This window comes from Pristiophorus japonicus, chromosome X (assembly GCF_044704955.1).
Source record: "Pristiophorus japonicus isolate sPriJap1 chromosome X, sPriJap1.hap1, whole genome shotgun sequence".
Taxonomy (NCBI): domain Eukaryota; kingdom Metazoa; phylum Chordata; class Chondrichthyes; family Pristiophoridae; genus Pristiophorus; species Pristiophorus japonicus.
Window position 1 is genome coordinate 19,753,456 of NC_092010.1, and position 21,013 is coordinate 19,774,468.

Sequence of the window (21,013 nt, forward strand, 5' to 3'; positions counted from 1 at the left end):
GTGAACTGAAGATTAATAAACTAGGAAGAGGATAGGGGATGCATCAAAGGTAGGGGGTTCCAAGAATGAATAGCGAGGTTAGAGCAAAGATACTGACCCTGAAATTCCGGTTGACCTCTACCTGCGGGCAAACGACCCCAAAACACAAAAAAGATGCTCACTTACCTGCTGCTACTGCGTCCATCCGAACCCCCGAGCCCGAGGCCTCTGGTGACTGCGCGCTCAGCGTATGCACGTGGGGACGTGCGCAGGCCGGGATCTGGAGACAGCAGCCAATCAGGTGAAGTATAGTTTCTCATTCATAGTAATAGGAGTACTGTAAGTCCGGAACTCCTATTACTATGAATGAGAATCCCGCCCCCCACCCCAACACCCAAAACACAATAAAAAAATAGAAAATAAAGTACACATTTAACATTCGTTTAAATTAAAGTTGTTATAAAAAAAAAAAGTTTGCCGACTTTTCAAAAAGCTTTTTTTAATTAAGCCTTAAAATAAGCTTACCGTAGTGGGGAGGGTTTTTAAAAATAAAATGTGTTTTTATAACTTTATTTTTAATATGTGTGTGTATTTTTAAACATCAGGCGCAAGATTTTAAAAGATATTTGCAGGGCAAGATATTAGTAAATATCGGAAATTTTGCCCTGCAAGTGTCCTCGCTCCCGATCTGCGGATGATCCGTCAAGCCAGAAACTTGACAGATCGTTGACAGATCGGAAAAAACGGTTTTCAACGCATGCGCATTGCTCGCTGAAAATTGGCTTTTCCGATGCCTTCCCGGGTCCATAGAAACTTCTTACGGACCCGGGACATCGGAATTTCAGGACCACTAAGTATAGGCAGTACAGTACGGAAGAAATTATGACAAATATAAAAAGGTATAGAAGAAAAGCAGAGAGATTGGGAAGGGCAAGAGGAACTATGAAAGAGATGGACGGTCAAAATAAAATGAAACATAAGCACATCAGAAGTGAAAGGAAATTTAAAGGGGGCACTTAGAAATGAAAGGTCTTGTACCCGAGAGTGAAGGATTGCAAAAAAGCTCAAGTATTTTGCCTCAGTATTTAAAGAAGATGAAAGTAGGTCTATAGCAGTACCCGAAGAGGATGTGAATGAGTCACTACAGGAGATAAATATTCAAAAGAAAACAGCACTAAAAAAGTTAATGGTACTAGTGGACAAGTCACCAGGCTCCAATGATATGTATCCCAGAATACTGAAAGAGTTAGAGAGCAAATGCACTAACCATAACTTTCCAAAAATCTTTGGAACGGGAATTGTGTCAAATACCTCTGAATAAGGCCTTCTCTACTGAGCTAGTCAACATTACTAGGCTTTATTCATACCTCCTGGTTTTTGAATGATTGCTAGATTGAGGAGTGCAGCATGTTCGTGCGCCAACACACAACAGCAGGGTGGTGAGGGTTTGATCTTCAGTGCCGCCAAGTTGCCAATCTTTGTTGCACTGCTGCGAGAAGGGAATTTCGCATGTGTGTGCTTCTTACTGGCGAGAACCGAATGGCACTGGCTGGAGCTCAGGAGCCAATCACCTGCCCTCACTCAGTTACAGATATCCACCTCACACCTCAAAGAAGCTAGAGCAAATCATAGCGTCACAAAATCACAAAAGGAATACCTGCGATAAATAGACTGCATCGAGTCTGCAAACATTTTCCAACTTCGACAAACAACCAAACCCACGGCAAGTTTAAGTGTATATTGAGAACGGAAAAACAGCAGACCTCATCCAGGGATGTGGTGCAGGAATTATATACCACAGCTCCACAAAACCAGAGCAAGGAGAAGTCATTCATTCAACTGAAGAATTCTAACTGGAATGAAACACTTTTTAAACTTTACATTGGCAGCACTCTCATGCTTAGGTTTCAACACACTGCTATTAATAGTATCAATCTAGGTTTCTGATAGCACCAATATCTTGCGTTGCAACACAACCGAGGGGCTGTTGCATATATATTGTGCATAGTATTCTATGAATTATGTGAGCATTTGACCGGGGGGGGGGGGGGGGGGGGGTGTGAAAAAGCACTTTCGATGCAAGGTGTTGTTTCTCCTCCTCGCCCCCCGCCCTTTTAAACTTTAACTACAATCTCCTGGACTGTGCTTCACACTCACAGGGAGCAGACATTTCACATGCTGGAGATGTCCACGTGCTCTTGGCTCACAACCCTGAGCACCTCCACCAATTCAGCAGAGAACAGCATCCTTCTAGTCTCTGTGCGGAAATTTGAATTGAGCATTCTTTGAATAACTTTGTTCAGCCAAGTTCGGTATAATGAAAAGTTAGTCTATTCCACATATCTTACCTTGATGCTCTTCTTCAGTCTCCTCTTGGGTTTCTTCAGGTGTTTCGGTCTCTGTTTCAGTTGTTGCTTTCATGGGAACTTGTTCTTCGTCTTTTTCTTTAGAAAGAAATTGTATCAAACAGCAAATCGACACACATCAGAAATCAACCCTATATGCACAGCTATATCCACAAAATGTAATTGTACCCCCTGAAATCAATGTATTACTTCATTTGTACTTAAAACATTTATCCAAATGCCATTGATAGGGTGACTCAAGTTGAACACAACCCAACCTATATTTGTGCACAGAGCAATATACAGTAATTTGAAAAACTCTCTCCCCTTCATGTAAAATGTCTATTTTCTCACTTCCCATCGGAGCCCATTGCCATGTTTAGTAGACACCTCAAATCGCTGGAGAAATATCACCAACGAGGTCTCCGCAAGATCCTGCAAATTCCCTGGGAGGACAGACGCACCAACGTCAGTGTTCTCGACCAGACCAACATCCCCAGCATCGAAGCACTGACCACACTTGATCAGCTCCGCTGGGCAGGCCACATTGTTCGCATGCCCGACACAAGACTCCCAAAGCAAGCGCTCTACTCGGAACTCCTACACGGCAAACGAGCCAAAGGTGGGCAGAGGAAATGTTACAAGGGCATCCTCAAAGCCTCCCTGATAAAGTGCAACATCCCCACCGACACCTGGGAGTCCCTGGCCAAAGACCGCCCTAAGTGGAGGAAGTGCATCTGGGAGGGCGCTGAGCACCTAGTCTCGTCGCCGAGAGCATGCAGAAATCAAGCGCAGGCAGCGGAAGGAGGGTGCGGCAAACCAGACTCCCCACGCACCCTTTCCTTCAACGACTGTCTGTCCCACCTGTGACAGAGCCTGTAATTCCCGTATTGGACTGTCAGTCACCTGAGAACTCACTGAGTGGAAGCAAGTCTTCCTCGATTTCGAGGGACTGCCTATGATGATGATGATTGCCATGCACCATTTCCTGGATAACAGGGCAGTCGGGTGATCCACTATCAGGGTTCTACCGCTGCCACTAATTTGGTTGCTAGGAAATCCCGCGAGCACCCCAGGATGACTTGCCGATTGAGTTTTTTTCTCTCTCTTGTGGTGGGACCTTTACTAGAGTTCGCAGCACATTTGGGATCGCTAACTGAGCTCCCTCACTTTTACAAATAAAAATAGCAATTTTGAGCACTAAAAAAAAGCATTCAATGTTGAAACAATCCCTGATATGGGTCACTGAGGGCATACCAACTTACATTCAACCAGGTAATTTCCAATGGGTCACGTCAGATGGGAGTTGTTCTCTATAGCAGAATGCCCCATGGAAGAGAAAAACTAATCAGCAGGGACACCTATCCCATCCTGTCAGCCAATATGAGCAGCATTGCTGCTGTCAATGGAAGAGTCTATGACCTAGACAGTCCTGTCCACCTAGCTACAGCTGGAGGCAAGATGGCAACAAAAATGGGGTGTTAAAAGGGGAAATTCCAGCAATGTGGAGATACACTTTGTTCTGTCCTCTTACTTTCCTCGACACAGGCGCTACACTCTTCAAGCTGAAGGGGGGCTAAGTGAAGGGGTCAGAAAGTGAAACTATCATTAATGGCCCATACACTAAAGCCCACCCCATGAACTGAGCAGTTGAGATTGTAGGCTCCAGAATCCTATACAAGATGCATTATAATATGAATTGGCCTGATGAGAATACGGTCTGACTCTTGGTCGGCCAACAGAGACTATATGAACACTTGGCTTCGAATAAGATCTCTATCTAGTGTGCAATTTACTCTAGATTTCCTGAACAGCAGAAACGTACTTGTCCTGTAACAAGTTTGATCGAGAGAAAGTGTTGCAGGGACAGAGAGGATCTCTGGTGATTGGTTTTGAAGATGGCAAGTAAGAGTTCAAGGTTTAGGTACTTGAATTTTCCAGCTATCTAGTAAGGTGTGTCAGTTTTCACCTAGGCTGCTCGTCACAGTGCCCAATGAAAACAACGCATCCCACCTCGGCGTTGAGGTAAAGTAAAATATCTGTCCTTTAGAGAGAATGTGCTTCTTGATGGTTAAAATCCAGAGCAGCACAGCCAAATACAAGTCATGCAAAAGCCAAAAGCCTAAAGCCCAGTTCACCACAGCAAAGAGAGAATCCATGGGGGGGCGGGGGGAGGGGAAGAGATCTAAACAAATAATTAAAGGAGAAAATTACTGGAAAATGATTGGTCTTGGCTCACCTTCATTTGGTTTAGCAACCACTGGCGTTTGGGTCTCCTTACTGTGTGCAAGACGCTCACAAGGTGCAATATCCACATGGGTAATTCTGGCTATTCCTAGTTTTTGCAGGTGATGTCTACATAGGAGTGGATAAATAAAAATCACTGTGGTGCAGTAAGTAGCAAAGCGACACTCAAATCTGATGGACTGCTACGCTTCTACAGCAATTGCAATGGAACCTCCAATATCCATACTCTGATCTACCAGAATTTCCACAGGACACACAATTGTGCGAGATGCCACATCATTAAATCATTTCTTTTGTTATCTGCATTTCATCTTTTAACGGTGAATGCAACATGAATGTTTTATTTTCTTATTTGCATTGTATGTGCCTTCGTTCATGTGCCTAGGATATTGCTGCAGCGTATGTACAAGATCAGAATTTGGCTTATTCATCAATTTCCATTATCCAGAAAGAGTCCCCTCCATTTTGGCAAATAATGGAGGTTCCATGGTTATGCAATGTTATAAACGAACTATTGTTTTCCATCAGCAGTCTGCACGATGAATTGGTCGTCCCAACACACATTAAAAAAGCACTGAGCAGACAATAAGCATACAGATTATGTGCAGAACATTTTCATGTAGAGGCCACAGTAGAAATAAATACTTAAAGCATCTCTTGTCGTAAACCTTTCTAGACCTGTTCTTGAACCCTTTGCCAAAGTGCAGCAATGTAAGTGTTTTATATCAGTTGCAGACCTGGAGTTACAAGTGAGATTTTTGGAATCTTTGCTAGTTTAAATACTAGAGTTTCATGAACGTATCCTGTAGGTTTTGATTATATCAAAAAATAAAATCACTGGAGAATGAGTTTTTAAAAAAAAAAAATACTTGTTCCAATTTCTCCAGTTACCCTCCAGATGAGAATGGAAACAGCTCAAGTGTGAACCACATAACAGACTGGTTTGTGTTTGGTATTTTGTCTGTTATAATGACTGTCGGATTTATTGTACAGGACAATCACGACTTAAATTTATAAAGTAGTGATTGTGGAATATTGAACATAACACTAATGTTATCCACGTGACTTTCATATACATGAACAAACGGTGGAGATCGAGGGAGTGATTTTGCAGCAAGAACACAGAGGGAATCTTGTAAAAGTCAAATCTGGGATGGCCTAGCAGTTAAAGGATGAATACCTGTATGCAGGTGCAGTGTATGTACTGCAATTACATGGTAACGCACGAGTTACTGGGGGTCACTTTCACCTTCAGCGCTTGGGTTGCAAACTGTTGGGAGCGGATCACTCACCGGTTATAGAACCCGCCCGATGGGAGGACAGGTGCTCCAATTGAAACTAAAGGCTAATTAAACAATGAATAAATAAGGGCTACATATACTGAGTGTTACACCACTGTAGTCATTGTTTGGGTGTGAAGCAAAGCTCGACATACACACCTATCATCCATCATGCTTCTTCTCCAGATCCACAATTTTAAAAAAAAACGATAAATAAATCAAGAGTTAAATCTAACTGGCAATTAGTTTGCCAAGCAGTAGGAATGAGGCATGTGGAAGGAACAATTAAAGTTCCAAATCAATGCTCGGGCATTAAAATCACAGCCTTTCCAGCATTTCATCAAATGATCTGGTGCGTATTATTCCACTTTTAAAAATCCGAATGCCAGTACAAAAATAAGCCCAGGGTCCCTTTAATATCACCCACTGAACACAAATGATAAAAAGACTACCTACTTCTACCAAAATTAATATTTTGTTCAATATACATCTCTCCGAAACAATACCTTTATGAAAATGGGAACAGTTCTGAACAGCACTATTGTGCTTCATAGTTTAAGTTTTCTATTGGGTACTCTGTGCTTCCATTGTATATGGTTCATGACGAATCATTAAATGCGCAAGATACCAAATAAAGCTTTTTAAAATGTCAGTGTGTGATGGCCCAGGGACACTCGGGTGGATATCCTGCCTTGTTCAGTATTCCTATTTCAAAAAATACGGGGCGGGTGGTGGCCAGCAGCAGCCCGTGAATTTTAACGTGGAGCACTCCCAAATAAGTTAAGTAATTTCTTTAAGGAACGCTGATTTGGCTGCTAAACAACTGAAGAAACTGACGGCAGTGTGCACGGCGCCTGTTACTGTCACTTGCAATCCAAAAGGGTCCTGAAACAGGTGCCAGGACCGATGCATATGCAAATAGGGGACTCAATGCCTACAGGAGGAGCCTTAATCAATATGGTGGGCAGCACACTGCCAGCGTTGCATGAACACGCGCACGTCACCCGCCATATTGGACTCGTAGGATTTCGAGGCCATTAATTATTGCTCGAGGTAGCAGTCTGTTCCACGAGATGACATTTTACATGAAGAAGGTTTCCTTAAGCTACGTTTAACTTTTGGTTTAGTATATAATCATGTCCCTGCTTCTCCTATCCTGGTTTTGTATTTTTTTTAAAAACTCTTTACATCCTTATTCAGTATCTGATAAAAATGTATAATATTTGTCTTTTTCTAATAAGATTTAGTCTCTTCAGCCCCTCTCAGTGGATTAAAATCTGAAATGTTGTCGCTTGATTTTCTCTTGAACCCTTTCCATGTTCTCGGTCACTTAATTGGTTTGGAAACCATAACTAGAATCACTACCCAACATGGGGCAGGTTATCACTAATGCTTTATAGGATCAGTCTCAAGACCTTGCCCTTGCATTCCTTGCACACCCCCAACAGTCTATTTGCCTTTGTGCCCTACACTTTCAATGTCTGGTCAACTATGACAGCTACATCTTTTTCTTAACGCCTCATTTAATGATGTCCCCTTCATTTTCTAATCCTTACATTTCTCAATATTAAATGCCTCTGCCCAATTGTTAAATCATTAAAGATCTCTGAATCTGAACCCTCCTTTTAAAAAAAAAGAACTGATTTTTACAGAAAGCATTCTCATTTAATGAACAAATGATTCAACCCCTGAAGGAAACACTTATTGCAGATTTTACAGTTTAGCTCACGTTTATTTGGTCTCGGCGAGTTAGCCAAGTATTATAGTTAGCAGCAGAAAGGAGTAGAGGATAGGTACCGCATTTCAGAATCAGTCTGAAGTTGAAGGACAGAGAGATCTGTATCCCATTGCAGCGTCCTGATGAGGTTAGCAGAGTAAACCGTGAAGTAGAAATGTGAAAGGTTAGTTTTCATACACAGTAAATAAAGCTACACAATCAAAGTAGAAAAATCCACTGGCCCTGCCTGATTTTTGGGGTTTGCAAATATATAGTAAATCGTTTTATATGACCAGCTCCAATACCAAATGATTAAGCGATGACACAAAGGATCTATCAGACAAAGCTAGTTAATGTCATTGGGTGTTACCTGATCGATTAATTGATTTGGGTGCTTCTTGACTTAAACTGGAGGCGGAAATATATTCTGTATTTTTTAGTTAATTATTTATTCACGACACTGATCCCACAAATTGCCTCAAGAACATTAAGAGTCAACCTGTAGTATGGGATTGGAGTCACGTTTAGGTCAGACCAGGTAGGGGTGGCAGGTTCCCTTCTTTTTTTCCTGGTACCAGCCAACAAATTGCCACGGTAGGATTTGAACTCAACCTCTGGGTTGCTAGTCCAATACCATAAACACTGCACGACCCTACTCCTTCAGGTCAAAATATGTGGGGACCATTGGATTTTCCAGCACTGTTCATGTTCAATAATGATTTTACTGGAAAGCCTGAGCAAAAGTGATAGCCATTTCAGACTCATTGATAGTTTTACACAATCAGACAAATCGTGGATTAATCACACTGTTACAGTGTAAAATACCACTGAACAAATCTCTTGACATCATGCATATCAGTGGGATAAATTCCAGAAACGGACACTTGAATTTGAGGGAGTGGAGAGATAAAAACATCAAATATCATGTGTCATTAAAGTAAAATTGCTGATATGTGTAATGCTTTGGTTAAATTTAGAATAAATAAAAAACAAATTCACCTACCTACTTGATTTTTTATCAGCATCACAAGCAAAAATCTGTATAATACAGATCGTGTAGTCAGATCACTGTCTACTGTGACCACGCAATAGTGGTTCCAATGGGAAATTAGTCGTTCTTTTTTTAAAAAATTAGCGATGCAAGGAAGTCAGATTATATCTCAATGTCCTATCTCCATTTGTTACAATAAAGTGTCCAAACTCAAATTCTCAATTGTTAAGGTGTAAATTAGACCCACCTCAGGGGGAGGGTTCATGCTTTTGTTTCAAACACGTGCGTACACATTACCAGCATAAAATGCTTGGGGATTCACAACCAAATCCCTTCCTATACCAGCTGACGTTTTCTTCCTCCTCATGTTCATCATTTCACCCACTCCCACCATTTGTCCCCTCTGTGCTACAATGTGGGAGGGCGGCAGGGGGGCGGGGGGGAGGAGAGGGAAAGAGAAGAGAATCACATTTAAATTGCAAATTGCAATAATAGTACTATTACAGAATGGCAGCTCCATTAATTCACTCGCAGAGACCAGATCACCGAGCTTGGGTCCCAGCATAAGTAATATGCATTCAAGGGGAATACAAAAAAGGTATGGATTGCCATTGATTTGATTATTTTTGTCCTTTAGCTGCAAACTTCCACTTGTAATTTAGTCCATTCTCCCCAGACGTGTCAACTGAGACTGTGTGGGGTGAACCATCTGCTTGTATACCTTAAACTATCTTTCTCCCCATCAGCATCATTCTTTCTTTGGATGAGAGGCTGGCCTGACCCAAGCACTTGTATTTCTGTTCACAAGAACTTGTATGACTGTCGCCTGGCATTACTCACCCCCCCCAATTCTCCACTCGGAAGTGCAAAGCCTCTGCTAAACACCTCGTCTTACTCCCACAGCAATTACAAGGGCAAACTTGCATCTTGCCACTTGGTGGCAGAGAACAATGTGCACTGACGAGTGCAGCACCAGTCTTGGATCTTGCACACATCAACCCTTGAACTTGAATTAAGACAGCACCAAATGTCATTTCTAAAAGTGGTCATTAAAGACTTGATCTACTCTACAAAGATTTGAAGAAAATGTAACCTGGATAACATTATTTGATTTTAACATGTACCATTGTGCTTTGCTTTTATTTAATTAGTAAAATATTCGCCATTCATGTTTCTGTGGATGAAGTGTACAGAGAATAGGGGAGAAATTGGCTAACCCCCGAAAACAGATATAGGGATCGTGGTACGCAATTAACCAGTGCCTGGTTCATTGCGTTGCAGGCAGCATGGTAAGTCAACCGGGGAGGGGGGGGGGCACGATATCGCGAGTGGCTAGCACTACTTAAAGCAGAGATGCAAGAAGTGGTGGGTTTCTTTTCAGTAGTGATACTTTGAGCAATGGCTGAACATGCTAGAGAGTAAGCACCGAGGTTTTCAGACGCTGCACTGGAGGTCTTGGTGGAAGAGATGGAAAGAAGGAGAGAGGTCCTGTATCCGCAGCAGGCCCTCCAGACAGATTCTCAGGAGGCACTAGGAAGAAGTAGCGGCAGAAGTCAGTGTCAGGAGTGTTGCTCCAAGACCATGGATGCAGTGCAGGAAGAAGTTTAATGATCTTACACGAATTGTCAAGGTCATCTTCAAATGGCACATCCCTTCATTACACCCCCATCACCTACCTACCAACAATCTCCATCAAGCAGTACTCAACACTTCAATTCATATGCTTTACCTCACCCTCGCACACTTAGCACTGTTGGAAGCCTCGCACTGACAACTTGCACACACTGGTAACTATTCAACCATGACAACCACATCACCGGACACTCACTGACACTCTTTCTCACAGAAGGTGGTAGTGCATAACAGCAGGCAGCAGCAAAGAACTGGAGGAGAACAAGCACGCCTGACCTGCTGAGTATTTCCAGCATTTTCGGTTTTTATTTCTGAATCTTCAGGTGGACATTTAGGGCTGGATTTTAGGCTTTTCTGTTTTCAGGGTGAAAACGGAGGCGGGGCGGGAAAGTTACCGGCCAGGAATAGTTTGCGTCTTGGTATTAAGTTTGGGCATCTGGGCCCTGCATCAGGGGGCACAGTGCTAGGGGAGGCGTTGTACACCCCTCGTGGCGCAAGCATGGGAAACTCGCGAACTAAAGTGCCGGCCTGGAAGCGCTCCGAGAGGCGCCTGTGGAGGGGGAGGGGGGGACAAAAACATTGTCCATGCCATCACAACACAAATCGTAAAAACAATTAAAAAGAACACTCCATTACCTTCCCCTGCGCCGCCGGCATAACTGGACCGCTCTGATTTCCCAGGCGATCATTGCGGGCACACTTCCGGGCTGACAGATCGGGCAGGAGTTCAAATTCGTGCCGGTGTCGCAACCAGGGATGTTACACACCCGGCGCAGCTCTTCCTAGCGGTGCTCAGCGCCGCCACAAAACCCGAGCACAGGATCACGGCGGGACGTTGGAGACCTCACCGCTGCCTTTTACGCCACTCCGGGGCAAAAAACGGGGCAAAGAGGACCGGAAAATCCAGGCCAAAAGATCTCTTTACACTTATGGGGAGAAGGGAGTTCTCCCAGTGTCCTGGCCAAGATTTCTTCAAGCAAAACTACCAAAAACAGATTAACTGGTCATTATCTCAGTTCAGTTTATGGGAGCTTGCTGCGTGCAAATTGGCTTTTGAGTTTCCTACATTAACAACGACTACACCTCAAAATAAATTCATTAGATGCGAAGCGCTTTGGGACACCCCAAGGATGTGATAAGTCTTTAATGCTATGTGTTCTCCACACACCATAGGAGTATAGCTTAGCTTGATGGACTTTGAGGAAATCAAGAGATGAGCGATCACATCATTACATGGTGCTACATGTATCTCCAACTCTCACATCATATAGAAGCCCAAGGACTTGCATCATTGCAGCAGTTTGTTTGACCTGAAGCTAAACGAAATCGAACTACTTAACACAACCTTCACCCATCCAAACTACACCTCTGCAGGATGCGTGGAGACAGATAGGTGGGATCATGGTGCGTGGAAGATATAGATCATTCAAAGGATGAAGATATCTCTACCAGGTAGGTAATCTATCATCTTCATTCTGCATATCATAGGAGCTTCTCAAAGTAGCACATATTTAACACGGAGAGGCCCCCATGCAGGAGCCTTTACATCAGTACCGTCAAGGGCTGCAGTCAAATCTAGGCAGTAAATGAAGGCTAAAAACAAAATTCAAAGTGCAAGAAATGTAAACTCATGGGGCAGCACGAAATATGATTAACTGACTCCATTGCACAATCTTGTACCATCTTGTGTTTATAAGCTCTATTAGTGGATGCAGTGCAGGAAATGAATCAAAGGATCTAACAGAGGGGATGAGAAACACCTATCTAACAGGCCTTCAAACAGAATGTCTCCGGCATCAGAGGTGATGTTTGACCCCTCCCTTCAACTGTGAAAAGAAATCCCTCCTGTGAGGCATTGGGATCCTGCCTCTGTTCATTGCTGCTGTGTCCAAGAGCCCATCCTTGCAGGGTCAATACAGGGATAGCAGCACAATTTCTGTTCTGTTTGTATCTTTTAACCTGCGGTAGGATCGGGGAAAATGGAGGAGTGTCTAACCCACTTCCAAGCGGACATGGCCTCTCTCCTTGGCCAGGAACACAGGAACTGATGGCTGCTTGGAGAGGCAAACAGGTACTGCCAACTCATGAAAATGTTCTGAACTACTTTTGGGCGGATCTTCTACTGGCAACGATAAACTCTGAGATGACACAGAACACCTACTGCTATGCGATTTACTCTAGCTAAATGCTGATCATTGAATAATCTCATGCTCAAGACCCCAGAGTACTAGTAGCATCACACCTTGACAAAGGGAGCCAGACGAGTTGGCTCTTTGCTTGTTGATGTAGCAGACGACAGTATCATTGTGCAACCACATACATGTCAGCTTGTCCTGTACCTATAGTCTGGAAGCGCATCAGCCCCCCATCGTTGAATGTGGTAATGGGTACATCCCAACAGTTTGAGGCACCCAGCTGCAGAGGAACTGGAAGTCTAGGTAAATTGGCAGTAAGAGCAGTCCACCGGGCACATTAATCAGTTGGAACTAAGACTAGTATGCTGGCAGACCTCAGACATGGGGTTCCGAAGAACAAATTCATCCAAATATAGATATACATGGAGATGCCACATTCAGAGATACCTCGTGACCAGGGCCAAGCTTAGGGTGCTGTGGAGGGGCTGAAGTACTGATAACTTTGCCACTTGAAACTGAAGCAGAGAAACTTCAAGTTGTGTTCCCATATGGCGATATGGAATCATGAATTCTTTAGGTCTATGGAAGCTAAACTGTTCTCAGAGCACATGGTGTCAATAATCTGTGACGTGGGGTCAGATGAAACATTCAAGTGCCCACATCCCCCCGCCCCACCCCTTTAACAAGGTGACACCACTAATTTCATTTTGGAGACTAGAGGTCATGTGAGAGGAGCAAAGAATCTTTAGCTGGGGAGGAACAAACTCACAACGGTGCAAGACCCTGGAGCTTCATACAACGTGGGAGCATGGCATCTGCACACTGCAAATGGTACGTCCATATCCAGCTGGGCTAGCTGTGTGGAGAATGCGGACCAAAGAAGAATGCTTATTTTATCTACTGGGCATCAGATCAAACAGAAATTCTGGAATAGTATAAAAGCTGCAGAGAGTCAAATCAGTAACTCCATTCTCCTTGGCTTCCTACTACACTTTTTTTGCTGGTTCAAGTAGCACTTTACCTGATGCTTCTGACAGCAGGGGACAAGTATCGGGCCAATCCAAAATAATTGAAACTATTGCCAAGTTTTCTTTCAACTCGGACCATCATCTGAGCCATCAGAAGCTACATTCAATTCAATGAACAGGACAAAACACGTGATAACAGAACATCTTCGGCCCACGCTTCACAACCGAGAGCACGATTGCATTTTCGCTCGAGTAAAATCTTATTATGGGTTGTCTCATCTCAAAGCACGTCACCCGCCGACTGAGTGCGCGGCAGTGTTTGAAAAGTCCGCTGGTAAAAAGGTGTGTGGAGTGAGGATTTGAAACAGAAACTGAAAAGGCAGGAAAATTACAACAAACTAAAAAAAAACAGACGTGACCGAAATTCAGAATCGTCTTACCGAGTTCCGACTGTGCCTTCCACAGACTCCTGGCTCTCAGACTCACTTGGCGTTCCCAACGATTTGTTCGATGGAGAAATAGGAGAATGGACTAAATAATTGAACAAACAGGTGTCTCCAGTTACTGTCCGCAGCGGCTGCACTATTAACGATGTGCATTAATTAAATTAAATAAAATGGGAATTGTTAGATAAAATCATTGTGGAGAAATTAAAGAGAAAAAGGAATGAAAACAAAAACACACAAAGGAGGAAGAAAATAACATTTGTTAAAAGGCTGTTCAAAGCAGAATCTGTATTGCAATAGAACGCTCATCAAGACAGCCCCAATAGTGGTAACTGTATGGTAACTTTCACAAAACAATATAGGGAAGGTGGTACAGTGCACAGAGTACACTGCTAATAATCTGATAGGGCTCAGCTACTGAATCTGAAAAATTGACCCACCTGACAGATAATCATGGGATTAGTGTTTTAAATGATTGCTTCTAATTGAATTTTCAGGCAATCTGCATAATATTTAGCTATCTTGTTTCATCTAAGTCTCATAGCATTTTGCCCTAAAGACTGCATTCAATGCACAGAAGACACCTAGGGGCCAAAATTGCCCACCACTGGAAACGGGGCGCACGCACCCAGTTTCTAGTGTTTTTACCGCTGCGATGGAAGAGGTGGCCTCGAGTTAAATTCCGCTCTTTGGCTTTTTTTCCCCCGATGGACCGGAAGTCGGTCATAATGGGAGTAGATATACGGTGGTGAGCACTCTAGAGGAGCGGAAGTTGGGGGTGGGGGGGGGGGGTGTCGTGTCCACTGCTATTAGTCATCACGGCGCAGCGTCACCACGGTTCTCCTCTTCATTTAAAGGGGAGAGCCAGCGCGATCTTTAAAGTTCAGCCCACTGGGCCACCAGGGAGGGTTTCAGCCGAGCCAGGCTGCCTGTTGGCGGCCCGGCTGAACCCGGGGGCATAATTGTCGGCCTGACCTGGCAGTCGGTCGACAAAAAAAAACATGAGGCAGCGGCAGTGCACCCTCCCCTTTCATGGGAGCCGCACCGCCATCTTAGAAAGCCACACCCTCATTGAACCGCCTGAAAAAAAGCAGCTTTTGGCACCGCCTGGCGGGAGGAAGATTCTTTCGGTGGAATTTCGCCGTCGGGGAGGGGGAAATCGGCGGTGCGTACTCTGATGACGCACTTAGGACGGATCGGCAGCAGCGGAGCGGTGGGTGGGGGTGGGGGGGCGTGGAAGCGTGTCACCGCTGGGTTACCGCAGGAGCGGAATTTTGATAATGCCGGTCATTCCACGAAAAGTCACCGTCCATTCCACTCCGCAGCGTGGCCGCCGATTTCTGGTGGTAACAAACCTTAAGGAAAGGGGAAATTTCGGCCCCCCCAGTCTCTGTACATTCATGTGAATACACCAGTTTTAAATTGATTTGGTCCGTTAGAACCACAGACACATACAGCAGACACCCGGGGGGGGGTTAAAAATAAAAATATGGGAAAGCCGACCCCAATGCGCACACATCCGGTTTTAATGGAGGCAGGTTGGGGGTTGGGAGACGAACCTGCTCTCTGGAGGAGGCCTGGTCATTGACATATTTTAATGAGGCAGCGTGCCCAAGATTTTATCTCTGTTCCAGATTTCACCCGGCAACTGAAGAGAGGCGAGAACAGACGGATCCAACAGGTAAGTGCCTTTCCAGCGCTGCTTGTGGGCCAGGAGGTGCAAGAGTGCTTTCCCCGCCGGCCCACCAAGCTTACCTGATTCCATCGTAGTGATCAGACACCCATGATCGAATCTACCCCCCACTGCAATCGGGGGCCCCCCATGCTCGACCCTCGGCTGTAGTCTGATGCTGCCGGCCTATCCACCCGACAGCTAGCCAGCCTCTCAATCCGGTTGGCTGCTAAAGCTACCCCCTGCCTCCCCATTATTATCGGGACCCTGGTGAGCCCTCATTTTCAATTTGTACATCCCACCTAAAATTACTTGTGCCTTCTTGATTTAAAAAGTTTATTTTAAAATGCATATCACAACCACAAACTCACACTTCCATTCTCCATTGGTCTATTATTGGGAAGAGATGCCAAGCAGCAGCCAGGCACTTCCCAAGTGATAGGGGAAAGGCAGGAAACCAAGCCTCATAACTCTGGCAACTGGATCAAGATCAACATCAACAGAGGTAAGGCCTGAGAGAAGGTCACCGGAATGCTTTCCCATCTGGGGAACGGCAGAGACAGCAAAAGATAAAGGAAAGCTTATACATTAGAGAAAAGTGCTTAAAAAAAAATCACAAAGAACTATCTTACTGTAAATGTTATTAAAATAATGTAATTGTTGACAACTTTCAACCCTCCAAGATTGTCCCCAAGTGTCACTCATTCTCTTGCTTTTTTTGGTTTAGGTATCTGCATCATAATTCCTGTTTTTGATATTCTCTTCCGATCCATTCTTTCCACGTACAGTCACTCAGATACTCTTTTCTATCTGATACTCAAGTCTTCAGAAGATCACAAAGACGAGGGAAGCCATCTGGCCGGTCTAGCTAATTGTTTCCATAGAAACCTACAGTCCCATTATCATAGCATCTCACTGCCCTTTGAATAACTCGAATTATTGCCTCCAGTCCCCTACACAGAGCATATGCGCGGTATTTAATCGGTGCAAGAAGTGCTTCTTGACATCAGTCCTGAACTGGCCTTTTATCAGTTTATCCCTATGTCCCATAGCTGTGCTTTAACTCAAAGTAGTTCTCAGGATCCTCTATATACCCACTCATTCACCTCCTTTCAAGGTTGAAGAGTCCTTTCCTCATAATTCAAGCCAGCAGCACTAGGGGTCAGCCTCATGGCCCTTCTATGCAACATTTTGACGGCCCGGATGTTTCCCTATGCCTCAATGATGAGACACAGACACAGGGTTCAAGATGCAGCCTGACCAGAGCAGAGTACAGCTTCACCATGATAACCTCCAAAATAACTTCTTCTCATGGGGCCTACCACAATTTGGGGGTGGCGGCGGGCGGGGGGAGAAGGGAGGCAGCTGAAAATGTTTCATTTCGGTGATGAGGCCTCTGCACAACCGCACTCGAGACTTCACAGGCTCCAGAGGCCCCCCTCCACCAATGTTTGAATTCTGGATGCCGGGTCCAGCAATCGAACTGAGCAAATATGGGAACATGCAGGAGGCCATGTTTCCCTCACCTGCCTCATTTTGATAGTCTCCACATCAACAATCACACCACCTAACTGCACAGAAAAAAAGTGTCACATTGGAACTTAAAGGACAATTCATGCGCGTTTTCTGAATCAGTCAGTTGGGCACATGATCTGAAGCCAATTCACATACAGCCAAATTATGTTCCACTACAGAAATTTTAGAACTGTGTCATTCATATTCCAAGAGAGGCAATTTGAAGGGCAGAAAGAATTGAAACAAGGTGAACAAAACTAAACAAAAAAAAAGGTTCAATTTGGTTGACCAGAATTACAAGTTTGACTGCCAGTGACCACGTGAAAACCATTTATTGTTCCAATCTATTTGTAACAATAAAGGATTTGTGACCCAGTTTTGGACACTTCACAGACTCACCCATGGAGGGCTCTGTAGTTATGCCAATGCTCTGAAGTAGTGCTTCAGTCTCCTTACGCTTTCTCTCCAGATCCAACTCATCCTGTGAGGCAGAAGGAGTCTCCTTCTTGAAATCACCCTGAAAGCATTTGAATAAGATTCACTGCTGGAGGCTTTGAAAGTATCTCACAAAACTACGTGCATGCTCTGCGCTATACCTTATCCAGAATCAAAGCCGTGAAAGATATAAATGTTCAGTGGTGGTAAACAAGAAATTACTGATCACAAACAGGTTAGTTATTACTAACAGCAGAATATGAAACACAAAAAATATCCACTCCAAAATACTTTTTTCAATACAATACAAAGAACATAGGAAATCAAGGATGAGAAAAAGCCCATTAGATCCCATCAAAACTCAACCAACTGCATTTTGAACTCCAGTCTCTTTGTAGATTATCCCAAACATATGTCACATTTTGAATAAAGACTTTTAGTTAAAAGTTCATTTTGTTTTATTGAAATTTGTGTTCTCTGGTTCTGCCAGCCTGATTTACACCGCAACATATTCTGAGCTTACCTCATCTGCACCACTCAATATCGCACAATGTGTCCCCCTTCCCTTAACCCATCTTCTTTATGGACCAGTATTTTCCAAATAGGTGTGTAGGGAACACCCGGCAAATAGTTACCCATGCATTGCTTGTATTTAATTGTTTCTCCATATGTCTCAACATTTAAAGTGATGACTCCACTGTCACTCCCTGGTCCCTTTTTTAGTTGTGAATGGAGTTTATATCCTGCAATATGAACATCTCTTGTGTTAAGACAGCAGTGAATTAAAAAAAAAAGGGCATTACTGCAGTTGCAGTCATGTGGGGACAATTTTGTCTGCACACGATAAATGGCCGATGTATGGGCAGGACAGGGCATGAGCGATGTCAGGGTGGGACCAGTAAGATTTTCCAGGTCCGTCTCCATTGCCACGTGTTGGCGTACTCTCCATTTTGGAGGCAGGAAAACGAAACAGTTTTATGCTTTTTGTCAAAAATTGCGAAAGAAAGAACTCCATATAAGCATAACTTCAAGGCTAGTGTTTTAATGTAAAAAAATATGTAATATTTTCTCACTGACAGTGAATTCAATCTTAGTCATGTCATTAGAATCATGAACTTGAATAACTCACTTGTAAATGACACCTATTATCCTATGTACCCATTCTAGTCTACAAATAAATCCAAATTTTCAAACATTTACTCAGTGAAACTTTCACAGAGGAATTAAAATCCTCCCTCAAACACAGGACATATGATTTAAGAGATTTTAAATTACAATGACAGCCTTTCTTTTTCATAATCCAGGCCTTAATTTTGTTGGATGATCGCTCCTCAATGTGTATGAAGCTCGGAGTAAAAGATTTGCTACACTCATTTCCACTCAATCTCTCTCATGTGATGCTTTAATCTACATATAGATTGGGCTAACCAAACTGGTAGCAATGCGGTGGAGGAGGATTTCCTGGAGTGTAGTAAGGATGGTTTTCTAGACCAATGTCAAGGAACCAATGAGAGGGCTGGCCATCCTAGACTGGGTGATGTGTAATGAGAAAGGACTAATTAGCAATCTTGTTGTGCGAGGCCCCTTGGGGAAGAGTGACCATAATATGGTAGAATTCTTTATTAAGATGGAGAGTGACACAGTTAATTCAGAGACTAGGGTCCTGAACTTAAGAAAAGGTTACTTCGATGGTATGAGACATGAATTGGCTAGAATAGACTGGCGAGTGATACTTAAAGGGTTGAAGGTGGATAGGCAATGGCAAACATTTAAAGATCACATGAATGAACTTCAACAATTGTACATTCCTGTCTGGAGTAAAAATAAAACGGGGAAGGTGGCTCAACCGTGGCGAACAAGGGAAATTAAGGATAGTGTTAAATCCAAGGAAGAGGCATATAAATTGGCCAGAAAAAGCAGCAAACCTGAGGACTGGGAGAATTTTATAATACAGCAGAGGAGGACAAAGGGTTTAATTAGGAGTGGGAAAATAGAGTACGAGAGGAAGCTTGCTGGGAAAATAAAAACTGACTGCAAAAGCTTCTATAGATATGTGAAGAGAAAAAGATTAGTGAAGACCAATGTAGGTCCCTTGCAGTCAGATTCAGGTGAATTTATAATGGGGAACAAAGAAATGGCGGACCAATTGAACAAATACTTTGGTTCTGTCTTCACGAAGAAAGACACAAATAACCTTCCGGAAATACGAGGGGACCGAGGGTCTAGTGAGAAGGAGGAACTGAAGGAAATCCTTATGAGGCGGGAAATTGTGTGAGGGAAATTGATGGGATTGAAGGCCGATAAATCCCCGGGGCCTGATAGTCTGCATCCCAGAGTACTTAAGGAAGTAGCCGTAGAAATAGTGGATGCATTGGTGATCATTTTCCAACAGTCTATCGACTCTGGATCAGTTCCTATGGACTGGAGGGTAGCTAATGTAACACCACTTTTTAAGAAAGGAGGGAGAGAGAAAACGGGTAATTATAGACCGGTTAACCTGACATCGGTAGTGTGGAAAATGTTGGAATCAATTATTAAAGATGATATAGCAGCACATTTGGAAAGCAGTGACGGGATCGGTCCAAGTCAGCATGGATTTATGAAAGGGAAATCGTGCTTGACAAATCTTCTCGAATTTTTTGAGGATGTAACTGGTAGAGTGGACAAGGGAGAAACATAGAACCAGTGGATGTGGTGTATTTGGACTTTAAAAAGGCTTTTGACAAGGTCCCACACAAGAGATTGGCGTGCAAAATTAAAGCACTTGGTATTGGGGGTAGTGTACTGACGTGGATAGAGAACTGGTTGTCATGACAGGAAGCAGAGTCGGGATAAACGGGTCCTTTTCAGAATGGCAGACAGTAACTAGTGGGGTGCCGCAGGGCTCAGTGTTGAGACCCCAGCTATTTACAATATACATTAATGATTTGGATGAGGGAATTGAGTTTAATATCTCCAAGTTTGCAGATGACACTAAGCTGGGTGGCGGTGTGAGCTGTGAGGAGGATGCTAAAAGGCTGCAGGATGACTTGGACAGGTTAGATGAGTGGGCAAATGCGTGGCAGATGCAGTATAATGTGGATAAATGTGAGGTTATCCACTTTGATGGCAAAAACACGAAGGCAGAATATTATCTGAATGGCGGCAGATTAGGAAAAGGAGAGGTGCAATGAGATCTGGGTGTCATGGTACATCAGTTATTGAAAGTTGGCATGCAGGTACAGCAGGCGGTGAAGAAGGCAAATGGCATGTTGGCCTTCATAGCTAGGGGATTTTGAGTAGAGGAGCACGGAGGTCTTACTGCAGTTGTACAGGGCCTTTGTGAGGCCTCACCTGTAATATTGTGTTCAGTTTTGGTCTCCTAATCTAAGGAAGGACGTTCTTGCTATTGAGGGAGTGCAGCGAAGGTTCACCAGACTGATTCCCGGGATGGCAGGACTGACACATGAGGAGAGACTGGATCGACTGGGCCTGTATTCACTGGAGTTTGGAAGGATGAGAGGGGATCTCATAGAAACATATAACATTCTGACGGGATTGGACAGGTTAGATGCAGGAAGAATGTTCCCGATGTTGGGGAAGCCCAGAACCAGGGGTCACAGTCTAAGGATAAGGGGTAAGCCATTTAGGACTGAGATGAGGAGAAATTTC

General features: G+C 43.8%; 1 protein-coding gene across 4 annotated transcripts in view; it reads right to left on the bottom strand.

Moving 5' to 3' along the window:
• The window catches only part of LOC139240918 (cytoplasmic dynein 1 intermediate chain 2-like), a 59,839-nt gene that overhangs the window by 24,634 nt on the left and 14,192 nt on the right, over positions 1–21,013 (bottom strand). For 3 of the 4 annotated variants that reach the window (XM_070869438.1, XM_070869437.1, XM_070869439.1), the window contains exons 3-6: positions 17,327–17,444; positions 13,735–13,825; positions 4,564–4,679; positions 2,328–2,423 (exon numbers count right to left, since the gene is read on the bottom strand). In XM_070869438.1, coding sequence (XP_070725539.1) covers positions 2,328–2,423; positions 4,564–4,679; positions 13,735–13,825; positions 17,327–17,444 — 421 coding nt within the window. Of the gene's footprint in view, positions 1–2,327; positions 2,424–4,563; positions 4,680–7,648; positions 7,709–13,734; positions 13,826–17,326; positions 17,445–21,013 lie in introns of all 4 variants that reach the window. The other variant, XM_070869440.1, reaches the window with a different exon arrangement.